At 38.7% G+C, this 18,687-nt stretch overlaps 1 protein-coding gene across 2 annotated transcripts in view; it reads left to right on the top strand.

Moving 5' to 3' along the window:
- TUT7 (terminal uridylyl transferase 7) overlaps positions 1-18,687 on the top strand; it is a 3,176,298-nt gene that overhangs the window by 1,860,998 nt on the left and 1,296,613 nt on the right. For both annotated transcript variants that reach the window (XM_044064191.1, XM_044064190.1), the window contains exon 14: positions 17,278-17,428. In XM_044064191.1, coding sequence (XP_043920126.1) covers positions 17,278-17,428 — 151 coding nt within the window. The remainder of the gene's footprint in view (positions 1-17,277; positions 17,429-18,687) is intronic.

The raw sequence follows: 18,687 nt of genomic DNA, 5'->3' as shown, positions 1-18,687 counted from the left end.
ATATGTTCTCAGCTACCTTTTTCTTTCCCGTCACACCTCCAACATTTGCTATCTGCCTGAGGAAAATTTATTTGGAGTCTACTTGGGGTATAAAAATACCTAAATCTCAAAAGTCTGCCAACTCATCACACTTCCAGAAAATATGTTCTCAGCTACCTCTTTCTTTCCCGTCACACCTCCAACATTTGCTGTCTACCTGAGGAAAACTTCTTTGGAGTCTACTTGGGGTATAAAAATAACTGTAAACACTTCCAGGCAAAGATCCTAAATCTTCTAGACTTTGTTGCATATTTGGGAGATATACATCTATCCCTCCATTGTCTCTTTGTGAATTGCTTATCCATTCTCTCTTCCCAATCCTTTCTAAGCTCCTCTGATTGAGTCTTACAATTGTCATGCAATATTTTATATGCTTTACTAATTATTCCTGTTTTAACAGTGGCTTCTGTTCTAGATTCTATTAAAAACTCTACCAGTGCTGGTCTCTCATTTAGGGAGCCCCCTGTTTCTTTCTCTTTGCCTATACTCTGATATCGATCCTTGATAAGGGAAAGCAGTCTGTAACCTGCAATCCAAATAAATTCTTGGCCTCTTCCCATTCTATTACCTTTCTAGTTATTTGCTCCTAATACCTTGGTTCCTTTGCCAGTTTTCTCTAATAAATTCCAGGCCCCTCTTGCCTGTTATCTCTATCCCTGACCACAGTCAACCCTGTCTGCAAAGTCTCTTTTCTCCATTCTCATGCTGGTTTACTTCATAGAATACTCACTGCAATTTTATAACTATAATACTCTGTCTGATTTTGGTTGTTCTCCTTAAGAGTCTGCATCCAAAATCCCAATCTCTCCTTATTTCCTGAGCTTCCTCCCTGTGTCAGCATCATTCCTTTCCACTTTGAATTATAATTTGCTGCTTGTGCTATGTATAAGAGCCTTAACTGTGTTGCTGCAAAATATCCCCTCGAATTAGGTAATCCTAGTCCACCTTGTTCTATTGGTAGAATCAGCTTATCCCACTTGACCCTTGCTATCTTCCCTTCCCAGATAAAATCCTTCGAGACTTATTGCTATCCACAACTTCTCCTCTGGTTGATAAAAGTATGCCTGACCTTTGTATAAGACTAAAGGGACTAAAAACATTTTAATGGCTTGTATCTTGGTGTCCATATCCATGTGCTTACAAAAATATTTGATCTGATGTTGTCTGTTCAGTCTTCATTAAACCTGTGGGAACCTGTGGGTTTCGGTTTCAAGCTCAGAACTGACACAGCCATCAGCAAGCTTAGGATCCAAAGCTATAGCTGCTCCCACCCTACACATACTGCTTAGCTCCTCTGAGATGTTTGCCGTGATCAGCTAGAACTCCTCCGCTAGTGTGTTTTTGGGTCGTAAGTGACTAAATTTTCTCTGTTTTTTTCTTTACCTTTTTCTCCTACCTTATTTTGCTGTGTAAAAAAAAAAACTAGATTAGTTAGTTGCTCTTTAAGTTTTATAGTGAGCTGAACCCTTTTGCCCTTGATTGTCGTGACTGTCTTTCTCTCTCCTCCTTTTCCTTCCCTTTTCTTTCTCATCATGTCAGAGAACTCTGACAAGCCAGTAGGTTTTAAAAAAATGCACTTCCTGTGGGCACAAGATCCCTGTATCTGATGCCCACAGGGAGTGCGTTTACTTTTTGGGTCCTGCCCACCTACAAGTAGATTACTCTTTCTGTAAGGCCTTTCTCCCTCATGCTCTTGCAGGTAGATGTAATAACTGTGTTCTCAGGGGGTCTTATCCCTCCCTCCTCCTCCTGCATTTGCTTCGGTTTCAGGGGCTCAATCCCCCACCAAGAAGTCTAAGGAGGCCAGGGACCATAAGAAACAGTCCCCAGACCCCTCTGTGTCATTGGCGTCAGAGCCTCCTAAGAAGGCCCTGAGATGTCAGGCCACAGTTCCTTGGCCCCAGTTCTGGTCTCTCTCTCTGCCCCGTGCCCCTGCCCTCCCCATTTGGGGCAGACCCTTGGCACCAAGACTGCCCTCTAGGGTCATTTCACCCAGGCACCACTCGAGACCCTCCTCTGTATCCTCGTCCATTAGGTCCTCTGAGAGCCTGTCAGAGAACGAGGTGGACAGATTGATGAGGAAGTTTCTCCGTACATGGATCCAGATGAGGGTCCTCTCAGCTCCATCCCTGGTGGGATCTGTGAGTAGAGCCTCTCCCTGTAGGATTATCTCTCCTTCTCTATACTTTGGTTACTATCAACAAAGTGAATCAAGCTTACTCTAGGATAAGAGGCATTATTGAAGATCTATTTTTGGAAAGGGTCATTGACATTGACCATTACCATATCTTGACGGTGGTGGCCCCTAAGCTCCCCGTCTTGTTTGGTATTCCTAAGATTCACAAATCCACTAGAGACCCACCTTTCCGCCCGATTGTTGATGGCCGTGGGTCTATTACCTATGCGTTTGCCAAACTAGTTGACAACATTTTGAAACCACTGCTAGAACTCCAGTCACAAATTTGTAAAGACTCGGGGGGGGGGGGGGGGTTTCTTGCATGACAATAGGGACTATCCCTGTTAGTAGTGTGTGGTGGTTTCTAACTGTTGACATTAAAGACCTGTACACTGTTATTCCTCAACAGCTTGGCACACAGTGGGTAAGTGAATTTCTTAGGAACAAAAAGGTCAGTGATGACAATGTTTACTTGGTTGAAACACTACTAGAAATTGTTTTGAGTTCTAACTTTATGCTGTTTGAAGGTAATATTTACCTCCAGCGTTCTGGTGTAGCAATGGGTTCACCATGTGGGGGCAGTTTTGCCAACTGTGTGTTGGCATACTGGGAAAAGACATTCCTTTTTTCTGACATTGTACTCAATGATTGTGTCGCCTGGTACACTAGGTACCAGGACGACATGTTCATATTGTGGAAGGCGGATCCCTCTTTGGTCCCTTCCTTTATAGAAAGGATTTCTAACATGACCAGCTTTTTAGAATTTACTTACAATCTACAGGAACATCGTATTAGTTTCCTAGACATTTTGTTGACTAAGGATTATGTAAATCAAAGCCTTAGGAGTGAGATTTGCAGGAAACCCACTTATTCTAATGCGTTCCTTTACTACACTAGCAGCCATCCCAAACATCAGAAAAGAGCGGTCGTAAAAGGGCAGATGGTTAGGGCCGCTAGGATGGTTTCAGATCACAAAGAATTTGTAGTTGAATGTGAGCGTTTAACTGGCATGTTTATTAATAGAGGGTATCCTTCAGGCCTTGTTCTTGACATAAAATCAGAAGTCACCAATAAAAGGAGTTTAGGTTTTTATAAACCAATTTTGTCTATGGTTAGACATGCCTCACGTGGTGACAACATAGAGAACAGTGTTTCACTTAAGAAACAAACAGCCCCTTTTGCTACTAGATTTTTGTGTACCTTTAGTTTAGACCATTTGGCTATTTCCAAAGTGCTAAATAAGAATTGGTCCTTGCTTATTGAAGACCCTTATTTACTTAATAAGTTTGGTGACAGCCCTAAAGTTACCTTTAGGAGAGGGCAAAATTTGAAATCATTGTTAGAGGTTAAACCAAAAATTATGAGAGTTCACAAGATAGGCATGACAAAGTGTGGGTCATGCAAGCAGTGTAAACATGTGTGCATAGATGCTAAGATTAGGCTGAGAGACCAGGTCTATAAAATTAATGGCAAATTCAATTGAGAGACCAGGGGCGTTGTTTATGCGGCTAGCTGTCAAAGATGCAACGCATTTTATATCGGTAAAACTGAAAGGAAAATCAAGCAGCGCATCTATGAGCACATATATGCCATAGCTAGAGGTGATCATAACAACGCCCTTGCTAGACATATTGGTTATTGCCCTGATCATTTTTCAAGTTTACAGTTGTGAATAAAGTTGATTGTGACTTTAGAGGTGGTCCTTGGCAAAATCTTTTGGAAATCTGTGAACTTTTCTGGCAGATTCGCACAGCCGCCTATGTGTACCCAGGTCTGAATGACCATGTGTCTATCAGTTGTATATTAAAGAATTTGTCTTTAAAAAGATAATATGGGTAGGTTGAACATATGTTTTTATCGTTTTTATAGTTTTAAGCTTATAGGTTTAATGAGAAGTTAATTGGATCGGCGATTATTTAAGATTATAATAATCTTTTTTGTGTTGGTTTTTAATTATGGTGCAGTAGGATTTTAGTTTGTTATACTTGCACCTTTTAGGACGAAAGTACTTTGTTTGCTGGTGCTAGTAATAGGAACACACGCCCTTATGGGTCTATGTGATTTGTTAGTTTGAACACACTTAATTAGCATAATTGATTGTATAAAAATGTGGTTGTTATTCAGAGATGTAAAACTTTTTTGTCTGAGGAAGGAGCGCCATTGACTTCTCCGAAAGCGTGTGCTTACTTCATTAAATTTACATTTTTTTATTGTCAGCCTTGGACTTGTGCTTTCTACAGCTCATTCGTTTGGTTAAACTGTCTCTGGTGTGCAGGAACTCTTTTTTTGTGGTGGCATCATGACCCACAAGTATCTCAGGGTCGACCTTTCATTCTTCCCACCCCCATCGCCATGTTGACCACGGACTCCTATTTGGGGTGAGGGGGGTATTACCTGGTTTGAACAGTCCAAGGCACGTGGACTCCCCAGGAGACCAGTCTACATGTCAGTGTCCTAGAAATGAGGGAGGTTCTTCTAGCATTGCAAGCCCTTCACTCCCTTCTTCCTCTGGGCACAATTGCGATTCAGACCGAAAGCGTGTCTGTTGTGTGGTACTTCAACAAACAAGGTGGAAGTAAGTCTTATCCCCTTTGTTGAGAAAGGATGACAGTTTTGCAGTGGGCTCTCTCTACCAACTGCTTTCTAGTTGTGATGCACATTCCAGGAGAGAACAACATATTGGCAGACAGGCTCAGCAGAGTTCTTCTGATGCCTCATGAGTGGTCTCTGAATCAGTCAATGGCAAACCAGATCTTCCTCAGATGGAGTCAACCCTGCTGCGACCTTTTTGCCTCTCCTTACAACAAGTGCAGCAGGTACTTTGCCCTGATCCCTCCTCAGGGACAGTCACCAGGATATGCTCTAGTCCATGGTTGGCCTCCCAGTCTACTCTATGCCTTTCCTCCTTTCACCTAATTCCTAAATTTCTTCAAAAAGCACACAGGTTGAAGAGCAAAGTGAGTCTCATTGTCCCTTTTTGGCCTTTGGTTCACCTTCCTTTGGTCTCACCTAGTTTGCCCTCTGTGGACCCTGGAACCACATCAGGACTTTCTGTCTCATCTGTTGGCAAATTCACCCAGATCTTCACAGTTTTTATTTTTTTTTATTTTATTTATTTTACATTTGTTGACCGGGCTAATCCAACTGGATACATGTCCATTTTCAGTGGAGGCCCGAGGAGAAAAGCTCCAGTAAAAAAAACATCTTAAAGACATATTAAAAACATATTAAAAACATCCTTGGAAAAAAGCATAGAGATATATCATACAACTATTAGAAAATAAACATTAATATAAAATGATGCATCCTCAGATTAACAAAAATTTACAATTTACATATTTTGATTTGTAAAAATTTAAAAATACCAAAACATAATTTAAAGAAAGCACCGTTAAAAAGTTAAAGAATCGAACATGGAAAGTGGTACTCAGGAATGATAATGTTAGAAATTAAGAGGAAAGATCAGTTTATAGAGAGTTACATAAAGAGGTTTATAGTTCAGAATATTCTGTTTTAAATGAAACAGGAAAATTAGTGAATAACAGTTAGTCAGGGTTGGTACAAGAGCATAACCAGTGGTTAGAGAGGAAATGTTTTAGGTTAGTTTTAAATAGTGGGAGAGAGGTTAGGGTTGTAAGGTCTTGTGGTAATTGATTCCATATTTTACCAACTGAGTTAGAAAATATGGAGTCGCCTGCTGAGTTATATGATAAGGAAGTGTAAATCAACATTTTGTTAGCAGAACGTAGATTCCTCAGGTTATATGACCTTATGAAGGTAGTAAGAATTGGTGTGTTGTTGGGTTGGTATAGGGCTTTGTGGGCAATTATAAGTTGGTTGAATTGTAATTGGTGAGGTAATTCATGCCAGCCTAGTTGTTTTAGGTTCTGGCAGTGATGAGTCCTGTAGGGAGTGTTTGTAGCAAATCTGGCAATATTGTTGTATGATTTAGCTAGTTTAAGGTTATTTTTAGAAAGATTGGTATATATATATATATATATATATATATATATATGGGAGAAGCATATAATAGGGTAGAGATTAGGTGAGTTCTAGATATTGTGGTCCTGGCTTCAGGTGTTAGGAAAGGTTTAATTCTATAGAGGGATCCGAGTTTTCTGTTAACATTCTTTATTGTGGTGTTTATGTGACTGTCAAACTTTATATGATTGTCAATAGTAATACCTAGGAGTTTGGTGGTGGGGTCTGGTGAAATAATGGTACCATTACTGGATATGAGTGTGAAATGAAGAGGGGGAGACCAGTAAGAAGGTGTAAAGAGCAAAAGTTTTTTTTTTTTTTTAGGGTTAAGGAGAAGACAATGGTTAGAGAACCATTGTTCTATAGTGGTGAAAGCTTTTTGTGTGGGAGAATGAAGTTCAGTTTGGGATGTGCCAGAAGAGATTATGGTAGAGTCATCTGCATATTGAATGCAGGTAGAGAGTGGAGTAGAAAGATGAAGGTCATTTATGAAAATGGAAAACAACAGTGGTCCTAAAATGGAGCCCTGAGGGACACCTAGGGAGGTGGGAAGGAGGTCTGAAAGATGGTTTTGCCAGAGAACCGCTTGTTTTCGGTTTTCCAGGTAAGATGTAAACCAGTTCATAGCAGGATTGTCGAGAGAGAGTAACTTCAGAAGGTGGAGGAAAAGCTGATGATTGACCATGTCAAAGGCTTTGGAAAGGTCTACAAAGAATGCTGAGGAAGGAATATTTTTATGCGATTTTTGTTGATACTGTTAGTAAAGGATAACAAGGCTGTGGTGGTACTATGAAATGGCCAGAAACCATGTTGACAGCTTGAAGTTTATGGAGGAGTAGGTGGTTTAGTAATTGTTTGTGGATGCATTTCTCCATTATTTTAGCGAGTGGAGAGAGTAGAGCTATGGGCCGATAGTTGGAGAAATCAGTTGAGTCTCCACCTTTGTGAAGAGGAATAATGTGTGAGATTTTCCAGATAGATGGGATAGTGCCTTATTTTATGGTTCTATTAATCAATATGGAGATGGGATAGGCAATAGCTTTGGCTCCTATTTGAAGGTATTCTGCTGGTAATTTATCAGCTGAGGGGGTAGTCAGTTTTAATTTTTGAAGTAAGGAGGAGATATAGGAGGTGGGTATAGGTTTGAGATGGAAGGGGGGGGGATGGAGCTCGGAGTGGGCAATTTGGAAGTATCAGGTTTTTGTTGATTTGCTAGATTTAGTATAGCGGTAGTAAAGAAATTATTAAAGGCATTTGCTGTTTGTGTTGGACAGTCATGGTTGGAGCCTATTGGATTAGGTGTGGCTACTTTGCCTGGTGATAGTAGTGTGTTAATAGTAGTCCAGAACTTTTATGGTTGTTGAAGGGATGATTGCTATAGTTGAATATAAAAGTTCTTTTTATCTTGTAGGATAGTTTTTTTTTGTTATGTTTCTTTGTTGTCTAAAAGTTTGGTGATCGGTATTATTCCTTGTGGTACGCCATTTTGCCCAAGATTTGTTTCTATTAAGGATTAGTTTCTTAGTATGATTTGAGAGCCATTTGGCTGGTTTAGTTTTCATTCTTATGGAGCGCATTGGGGCATGATGGTCTAATATAGCCAGGAAAGTGGTATTGAAGTAATTAACTGCTTCATGTATAGGGAGAGACTTAAGAGGTGACCAGTTGCATTGTGTAAGTTCAGTTTGAAATAGTTTGTGGTCAAAATGTTTTTGGTACGGACTGTTCTGACTGAAATAGGGATAGCTAAACTTGTTTTATGTCTGATAATATATATTAGAGAGTGGTCACTAAGGTCGTCTGGGAGGGTTCCTGTTGTATATTTTTGTTGTGGGCTATTTGTTAGTATCCAGTCCAGGATACTTTCTTTATTATTAAGTTTATTTGTTCTAGTTGGAGAGTTTATAGCTTGTGAGAAGCCAAACAGGTTGATCAGGGTGGTTGGGTTAGTGTGACTACATAATTTCCAGTCAATATTAAAGTCTCCTAGAAGTATTGTTTCCTGAGGGAGATTTTTAGAAAGCCAGTTTAGTAAGCCTTCTAGTATTGCAATATTTTTACCTGGGGGAAGGTAGGTGCAGATGATGTTAACTGATTTATGAGAGTTAAGCTGCAGTTTAGACATAATTATTTCTACATTATTATCTGAGGGTAGGTTATGATTTATTTTGGTAATTTGTAGTCCTGCTTTAAAGAGAATTGCTACCCCTCCACCTTTATTTTTATTACGATCGTGTCTAAAGATATTATAGCCTGGGGGGAAAATTTCTTTATCTTTTATTGTGGGTTTTAGCCAAGTTTCTTTTAAGCAGAGGATGTCAAACTGCTGAACATCTAGCAGGGCATGAATTTGTGGTATTTTGTTGCAAATACTACGTATATTTAGATGGGCTACTGAGAGTGTTTTGGAAGGTTTGGTTGCTAGTAAAGGGTTTGTTTTGTTTTGGTTGCAGTTAGTGGGGAGTTTGGTTGCTGGTAAAGGGATTGTTTTGTTTTGGTTGCAGTTAGTGGGGGGTGGGGAAGGGTTTGGACCAGGGTTGGGGTGAATGTCTCCATCTATTAAGGAGTGGAGTAGCATAAAGTTGTAGTATTGGAGAGGTTTACAGTGGTAGTCAAGTAATTTTCTATTGCTCAGAATTGAGTATTTAATGTGGATTAGACGACGATATTTAGCTTGATAGTAACTGGGCTTGTAGAGGGCATTGAGAAAGTTTGTAGATAAAGATGGATAAAGTGTTATTGTTTGTTTGTCTGGGATGGTAAGAGTAGAGAGGAGGGAATATTCGTAGGAGGGTAGGAGGTAAGTAGTGGTAAGAGATGTTAGGAGGAAGAGTGCTAGTAAAGATTGGTGTTGGTCAGGCATGACAGAGGAGTGTATAGTAGGTATTAGAGGGGAAGGACTAAGAGCAGGGGTTGACTTATGGAAGGTTAGGCTGGTGTTAGTGGGTGGAGATATATTCCTGCGGGAGTGGTGATAGAAATGTAGGGTGTGGCTAGTAGTATTAGTATGATTGGTTGATGGGAAAGGGGGTGTGTTTATGAGGGTATAAGTTGAGACACTGGGGGCGTGTGGGATTTGGGGGCAGGGTAGGGGAGCGGAGTGAGCCCGAAGGGCGAACGGAGTGGGAAGACACAAGCGAGTGGATTACTAAGGGAGACAATCTGTAGCATGGAGGAAAACAGCAGGTAGGTCAGAGAGTGAGAGAAGTGTAATGGTATATTAGGTTAATCTAGGGAGATAACTACGTTGGGATACAGGAGTGTGGTAAGAGTATTGTATAGCAAGGTCAGGGAAGGAGGGTTGAAAAGGAATAGGTCAGTGTAAGAGACTCTATTTAAAAGACAAGTAAGTAAGGGCTGAAGGAGGTTAGAAAAACAGTGTATGTGGTGTAAAAGACAAAGTAAGTAAGGGCTGAGGGAGATTAGGAAAACAGAGTATGTGGTGTAATTAGGATAGTGGGAAGGTGCCACCTTGTGGCCAGTTGTTTAACTGCAAGGACTGGTTCTTAAGCAAGGGGCTGATAGCAGGAGGGAGAGAGAAAAGATACTATAAGTATAGCAATAGGAATGGTTGAGCAAGATATAAAGTAAGATTCAGCACTAGTAAGGAAGTGGAGATTGGGGGTTATTGGTTGCTGGCTGTCCTGGGTAGGAAGCTTACCTAACGTAGGAGAGTCTTTTAATTTAGAACATATAGAAACAGGACATACTTTCACTGTCTTATTGAGTTGGTTTCTCAGGGAGCTGAAGGGAGAGATCTTAGTTGGTGAACTTGCTGGTCTTCCAGGAGGGTGGTAGACAGGTAGTTAGGTTCTTGAATGTACCAATTAACCAAGCTAGTGAAAGGTAGGAGGAGAGAAAAGATAGTAAGGCTAACAGTGTTAATGTTAGAAAACAAATTCAGATGTATCACATACACTTACAAGTATTTGCTAAAAGCATCAACAGTGTATTCATGTTAAAATTTATTCATGTTAGAATACTTCTAGTCAATAAAATGAAATACACAGATAAATTCAAAGAGGTCTAACAACAGTTCCTATGACATGCTGAAAGCTTGAATATTACAGCAGTGGGAAAAGTTTTCCATACATTAGTTATCAAATGAGGCTATCAGCAAGCCCTACACAAATAGCGGATGTTAAATCCTAAAATACTGACTTGAACTATAATATAATAGGGTAAGTAGAAGCAATATGTGGTTTTGAAAATCAGGTAGTCATTTGTATAAGGCTAATCGGTTCAAGACTGACCTGTGTTCTATGTTAAGGTGAGATTAGCATAGACTTCGTTTATTCAATGTGGGTAAAATCAGAACCAACAACTACGTGCTATTGTGGGAGTACAGTACAATATTAGCCTCTAAGATAAAACAACTACTTCCCCAATTGTCGTTTGACTCTCCTTGGTAATGTGTACAGCGGCAAACAGAAACATGTGCAAATCATCAAAGTTACAATAAGTGGTCTCTGCGGTAGCCTAAATTATCAGAAATTAGTAGCGCAAGTTCAGCATTGCCAAGGTATTAACCTTTAGAGAGAGTACAGTAAATCGAATGATTACATACCATTTTTGTTAGTGTTTAACCCAAAAAGAAGGTATGGCAAAAGAAAGTAATCTTAATTCATTGCCATATGCATGCCGAGGTAAAAGCCTCTAGGGCACGTACAGAGAATAAATATGACAGCTTTACACAGCTAATAGGAACCTAACCAGGGAGAGGTACAGCTACAACTAATTCTAACTTGCGACTAGCTAAGAGAGATAAGACTCAAGCAGCCGTTAATTAGGGCTATAAACAGTAAGCGTTCAGCTGCAAACAATGTGTCCCTAGTTCGAGCGTACAGTTATAACCTTCCTAGGGACTCTAGTTAGATAAATGTGATAGCAGGATAGGTTTGTGGCTGAGTATAAAAAGCTTTACACAGCAAGCATTATAAACTTCAGATAGGACTCTACATATTAAACAAGCAGACTATCTCAATGTCAATTCTATGATGCACACAAAGTATATGCCCAAGTGTAGACGCTAAGTTAGTTAGTTAGTTTACAACTAACTGCATGGTTTTTCCAATTCTGATGATGGCTAGACAATCCAGGGTTTCTTCCCCTGTTCAGAAGATTAGCATTTCTTCTCACAAGTCTTCTACCAGAAAAATGTATAAAAGTAAGTGGAAAAGGTTTTCCATCTGAGCCCAACAGCATCACATTGATCAACTTACGACACCCATTTCAGCAGTCTTGGATTTTCTAGCCGGTCTTTTTCATTCTGGGGCCAGTTTTTCTACTGTAAAATTTCAGTTAGCAGCCATTTCTAATTTTCACATCAGAGAGAATGATGTATCTTTGGCTTCTTCCAGAATTTGCAAAGACTTTCGCAAGGGTACTTTCCTTCTCCTGACCTCCTATCAAACATCCTACTCCCTCGTGAGATCTTAAGTTATTTCTAAAAGCCTTGATTTTGCCCCCCTTTGAACCCGCCACTAAGGCGGAATTGAAATTCTTGTCCTGGAAAACAGTCTTTCTAGTGGCCATTACTTTGGCTAGGAGGGTTTCTGAACTTGGCACTTTCTTTCAAACCTTCTCATCTTATTTTCCATAAAAACAGAGGTACTTTACTACTAATCCCTCTTTCTTACAAAAATTGCATTGATCAATACTATTAATCAGACTGTTAATCTCTCTCTATTATTTCCAAACTTTCAAAATAAGGGTGAATATATCTTGCACCTTTTGGACGTCCATAGACAATTGCTTTTCTGTCAGTATTGGACAAAATCTTTCAGGAAGTCTGATGTTGTTTGTCACTTTCTCAGAATCCAGAAAAGGGAAAGAAGTTATTAAAACTACTATTGCTCATTGGCTAACGAGCTATATCATTTATGTGTATTCTTTGAATAATGTTCCCCTACCTAAACCAGTCGGAGCTCATTCCACGCGATCTATTGCCACTTCCAAGATTTTCTGGTTTAGGGTTTCTTTAGAAGATATTTTTGCACCTGCATCATGGGCAAACTCCCAACACTTTTATTTTGCATTACAAACGTGACATCATGTCTAGGAACAGGGCTGCCTTTGGTTCTGCAGTGCTCTGGAATATCCTTCTATAAGGCCACCCAGATCTATGTAGCTGGGGACTCTGTCCCACAGATATGATGAAGACTGAACAGACATCATCAGATAAAAAAGTTATGTACTCACCATAACGTTCCATCTGTGTTGTCTGCTTCAGTCTTCATCAACCTTCTCCTCTTCCTTGTTTCTGAAGGGCCTGACAGATTATACTAGGAACCTTTGTTCCTCTGTTGAGCCCCTGGGCAACTTTTATGCTTTTTTTTTCTTTTTGGAATGCAGTTTGTTTTTTATAAAAATTTTCCAGCAAACTCAATCTGAGGTATCTCAGAGGAGCTAGGCAGTATGGGTAGGGTGGGAGGAGCTCTAGCTTTAGATCCTAAACTTGCTGACGGCTGTGTTAGTTCCGAGCTTGGAAACTCAACCCACAGTTTCTCACAGGGTTGATTAAGACTGAAGCAGACAGCACAGATGGAATGTTATGGTGAGTACATAACTTCTTTTTTATAGCTTAAGCCAAGGGCATTAACTAATTTGGACATTAACCCTTGTAAAAATAATAGAAATATCATATGTATCCCTATAACATAATCAGTTCATTTTTACACTCTACCTCCCATCCAGCAGCGTGAAGAAACCAAACACTGGAAGACTCACCACAGCACAAAATCCTGTAACAATCCTATAAGGGTACGAAAGTCCAACTTGTAAAATTCAGAGTCTTTTATTGAAAGTACAGCACACAAGGAGATAAGCGCTTTCGCGTGTAGTAACACACGCTTCTTCAGATCTATTTTAACAATGAAACAGTGAGTTTAAATACCCTAAGAAAGCTCAATCAGTATTTTAATGCAAATTAATTAAGCAAATTAATTAAGCAATTAAGCAATTAAATGCTGAACAAGAGCTCCAACTTTAAAGACACCATACATATTTTGATGTTATTAATGAAATCCTAAATATTGGTAGCACAACCACAAAACCTGTAAATAAATATACATATGCTGTACCAACCTACAACATATATAACCTACAAGCAACGGACATAACATATATATTTTTAAAAGATGAATAATAAAATGCATAATTTATATAAAACCATGATAAAATCAACAAATACTAAATACAACACTATCGTACACATGATGAAATGTATAGGCATAAAAATCATGGCTACAAAAACAAATAAGAACCTTCTAATCCACTAAAGGTGAACAGTGAATAAAGTAGGTGCTACCTGCTCTTAAGCACTGATCTAAGGGATACATATTGATTAATGCCTGGTGGTAAATGGGCCCTTAACTTAAAAATCCACTGTAGTTCAATGCTCTCCAATAAATTCATATGGTCACCCCCTCTATTGCTGTGTTTAACTATTTGTAGGACTCTAAAGGTAAACATGTGTGTAGTATATTCCATAACATGTTTCGCTAACGCATTCTGTTCTTTATGTTGTCTAATGTCATAGACATGGTTGTAAATTCTTTGTTTCAATTTTCTCTTGGTGAGTCCTACATAGAACTCCGGGCATGTATTGCAATTTGCCAAGTATATGACGCTCTCAGTATCACAGCAAGCATAAAATCTGGGAATGAATCCAGCAGCCCAAGATCATAGCATATTAACATTAAACTTGCTTTTATCCAGCTCTTTATATCTTGTTATACTGTAAAGCCTTTATTCTTAAAACTAAAAAGTATTTTCTTTAATATCTTTACACACATATACAGCAGTCACTGAAAAGACTTCCTCCACTTTTAAAGTACCCTTGAATGCACACCACAAAACTGCTTTACTAGTGCATAACATGCAGTGTATATCATGAAATGTTTTATACAAATACTAATAGCAAAAATTGTTCTGCTTAGGGTTACTTTTCCCCTTTTAGTGTCCTTTTAAACTTTAATGAAATAAAGTGGGGCATATGCTTTCAACTCCACTCACAAGTTTAACAAAGTCAACAAAAGTCCAGTCTTTTTCAGCTACTTTTTCTTGCAAACCTGTATTTGACAACAGTGTTTTATGCTTTGTAGTCTCCCATTTATTCACCAATTTAAGTGTTGATGGTCTTTTCTTGTTCATCTCCATTTCCCATCACCAGACTGTGGTTCACATCCAAGGTACACCTGATTCTTCTAGTCAACTCCTGTACTTTTTTCTGTCGAGCATTTTCTTTTGGAACATTGGAAAAGGTTTCATTGGCAAAGTCTCTGTATGAATTTTACTGTCAAAAGAATGAGAAGCAGACTCCCCCTCTGTGTGCTGGCTCACTTTTTTTGTTGGATAAACTTTTTCATTTCCTCTTTAGTCTATTCTGCAACAATTTTTATGTTTAATTCTTCAGGAAAAATATTCCGAAGACTTTTGGATACAGCAGCTTGAATCGATTATACAAACACTCTGCTGTCTCCATTTCTCATGCTTTGCCCTTCTGCCTGAGTTTTGTCAGGATCAACTCATTCTGCTCATATGATTACACCTTTACTAATATAGATCTTGGCTGTTTTCTCATGACCGGCTTTGAAGGATACACTTGATGTACCCTTTCAATTAATAAATCCTGCTATGAAACACCAGTCCAGTTGCTTATTTGTGCTTTCATAAAATGAGTACAGTCTGTTCATTCTAGTTTCTCTGGTTCAGTAAAAAATATCAGGTTTTCTCAGCGCGAGCTGTCTTCTAACTCTGTCTTTTTTGAAACACCTCTATTTAAGAAGCCTTATACTCACATTTTTTCCTTCATTTCAGCCTCTGCTTCTGCAGTTTTGTCAGTTCATCTGAACAGCTAGTTAAAACTTCTTCTATTTTTCTAGCCTATTGTTTTATGAGTTTATATACATTCCTTCAGTGTTTCATTTATTTTAATCACATCTGAGTACATTTTATTTTTTCCTCTAAATTACTGTAAGTCATCTCTGTAACCAGTTTGTATTTGTATTGTCCTTATTTTATCATTTTGTTTTAAGAAGATTAACTGATCAACAGAACAAGCTGGAGGGACAGGTTCACAACTCAGAGACTGCCCATGCTATGGAATAGACTTCCCATACATGTCAAGCAGAGTGCCTCACTGGCCTTCTTCAAGAGAAATCTTGATGAGTGGATAGGGAATAGAAAATTCACCCCGGGGATCACTCCAGTGGCTCTACTTGACGAGGCACTGGGAACTAAGGTCTGGTGGCACAATGCCAGGGTAATCCTATGGGCTAGGCTTGTAAAGGCTCCAGGGCCATTAGCCTAGTGCACACTTATGAACTGCTTGTCATACATTTGTGGCTTTGAAAATATAGTAAGAAAGCCATAAACCTTTAAAGGAATATTGTTTTCATGAATGTCCTATCTGTATCTTGTTTTCACCACAAATGTACTTCCCCCTTAAATTTCACTCTGGAAAAAGATGAAGTTGTGAAATATAATGATGTTAAAGTCCTTTGTTTGTGTACATCTGACGAAGCAAAGAATTTTAGAAGGTAGAGAAGATTAATTTTGAACGCAACATGAAATCTGAGGTTCTCATTAATGCTTAAGGAAAACTCCACCTTCTCCTACAGTTTAACTGAACTCCGTACAATATGGTTCCGGTATTGTGTAGGTGCCAGAAACCTGGTTGTACTTTATAAAACTTTTATTTCCTTGCCTTGGAATCAAAAGAAAGAAAAGATCACCCACTTCTTTTTAAGTGTAACTTCTCACATAATTTGCAGAGGAATGTGTCTATGCCTGCACAACATACCACAGACACAGTGAAATTTGTAGTCAAGTACTACTGACAATCTTATTTGGGTAATTAGTCCTGCTGATGTTAGGAGCACAACACCTTCTGTAAAAGAGACAAGAGTTGTGTGAAACTATTTCCATTATCTTTATTGCAGAAAGGAAGAAAACTTACACTGACTCATAGCTACTTCCAAAGTAGCCATGCCTTTCATAGCAAAACAGAACAATTAGATCAGTCAGTGGTTCAAAGGCAGTTATCACCTGTTTTGACAAGTTTACATAAGCAGCATCACAGTACGGAAATGCAAAGCTTTAAACTTTAAACGTTTGTTGTTTATACTGCTTTACATTTTAATATGATTTGAATGTTGTATCAAAGATGTCTGTGTCACTTGGAGAAAAGTCAGAAAATATTTTTCTTGTAATTCTTGTAAAGTATCAACACATTTACCAGAATGTGGGGGAAGTGGACCGTCAATTCATCTTGGACTACAGAAAGATACTTTGAACACATGGGCTGCAATTTAGCTACTTTTTTGGTTGCAGCTTTGTAACTCCTTAGCATACTGTAAAACAAGCTCTGAGACGCACACAGATAACACCCATTCAAGAAAAAGGAAGCAGTTATGTTACACAAAGTATGCAAGATGACAATGACTGACACTAATCCCATTATATGTCAATGGCATGGGAATACACCACGATTTCCTTATGTATGGTATGACTCATATAAAGCAGACTTGAAATGGATTATTGGACAGAGAAAGGCTAGAAGAAAAACAAGATCACATTGATATGCCAAGCCCCACTGGTAGCCATTTTGTAGAAAACGTAACAAAATTCTTTAAGAAGCAGTCAAGAGTGATTTTGAGCTGTTAAAATAGCTCAAAAAATGAAGCCAGAGTGAAAAAAATAGATTTTTTTAGTTCTAAGGTGGAGTTTTGCATTAAAGAACAGGTTAGGGTCACTGACATGCTTCTGCATATACAGATGACAAATATGTGAATGCATTGCCACAAGCATTGCTCCTTTGATTATAAATGGTAAATGTTTTCAGGAAAGCTATTTTTGGTGTAATAGAGACAAGTGGGTATATGAGGAGATTTTGGTTGACAGGGTAAATGTTTGTTGTAATAGAGCTTGCAGACTAAGGTGCTAGCATCCAAACTAGGTGGGCCTTTCTGCTGATACCTTCTTAAAGAAGAATGTTAGTGATTGTAATGTGTATAAATCGTTATTCATTTTCTTTTCCTTCCAGGTCTACAGTTGTATTTTTTTTTTCTTTTTTAAAGGTACCTACCGTTGTTTGCAGCTTGTGTAGAAGAGAGGGTCACTTGAAGAAGGACTGCCCAGAAGACTTCAAGAAGCTGCAGCTGGATACTTTGCCATCTATGACACCTCAGTTCCTAAAAATATTAGATGAAGTTTGCTGTCAGTGCTATGGTATGTTTTAAGATACTTTATTGGTATTACTCAATCATAATAAATATGTTTTAGTTGAAGATGTTTTGCAAACGTGTGTGCTCTTTTATGCTACTGAAGAATATCTGTACCATCACATAACAGAAAAATATTTTATGGACATATGAATTGTAAAAACCAAAGCCATCTCGTGCATAGGCTCTGCACAGGTCCTAGAACTGACTACCACTCAGAGCAGTATCATCGAAGTTGCATGTCTGCGCATTGATATTTTTTTTCTTTTCTTTATCACTTATGTTCTTTCAGTGGATTACTCATAATAAGTGTACCTGATAAGAAGTCCATTTTCCTGCAACCTCTTGATAATGATGTTGCAGGCTTCATGACTGTTTTGAGCCATCCTTCCCACCATGCATCCACTTATGTTGCATACACTTTTTTGCTACCTGAAGAACATCCCCAAACTACCTTGCTGGTGTTTTTACTAAAAAGCTTGTGTGTAAAAAAAAGCAAAATAACATTATTATATTCATATAATAATGTTGTTTTGGGTTTTTTTTTCTTTCTTTACTTAGCCATAGTGATGAGAACTAAAAATTTAGTAACTCTCCTGTCAGAAATTCCTTTTATAGTTTATGGCCAGTTGCGCCTAGGCCCCCTGTTTCACAATGCATACAATTTTACTTATAAAGGGGAGTCCCTGGTGGTCATGTGGGGAGGATCTAGTGCTCTTAGCACTGTGTCCCAGGTCACTTCCCTGTTAGGGAAATTTCAGTGCTTTGTCTGACAATTAATATAAAGGACTAAGGCTATGAGCTGTTAATAAGCTGTTCTCTTTAGTCTTTGATTTCAGCCCCTCGTCTTCCATTTCCCTGCTGTGTGACTTTGTGCCAGTAATTTAACCAGACAGTGCTTTCAGGCAATTAGGAACTTGGACTAGGATCCTCAGTGTCTGCTGGGCTACATGCTTAGTAACTACCTATAAACCTGTGAACCTCAAAAGGGTGTATGCATTTGGGCATTTCCACACACTGATAGGCACAGTCGCATCTCATTCTGTCTTCAAGACTTGTAATATTTACTACTGTTCTCTTTGCTTAGTGTTTTACCAAGATACATGACAAAGACACCATTAAAAACTATTAGGCATTTATTGTCACTCCAAGCTGAAAAGACATCCAAAAACCTGTGATGGGTTTCTCACCTGACATTAAATCAGAATTGCCTTCTGTTTTGCCTGCTGAACAGGTTACTATAGCTTCTACTCTTTCTAAAGATAA

The sequence above is a fragment of the Protopterus annectens genome, chromosome 2.part2 (genome assembly GCF_019279795.1).
Source record: "Protopterus annectens isolate FY-2018-M chromosome 2.part2, PAN1.0, whole genome shotgun sequence".
NCBI lineage: Eukaryota > Metazoa > Chordata > Ceratodontiformes > Protopteridae > Protopterus > Protopterus annectens.
The sequence above is the reverse complement of the archived record's forward strand: the minus strand, read 5'-3'. Positions and strand labels throughout refer to the sequence as shown.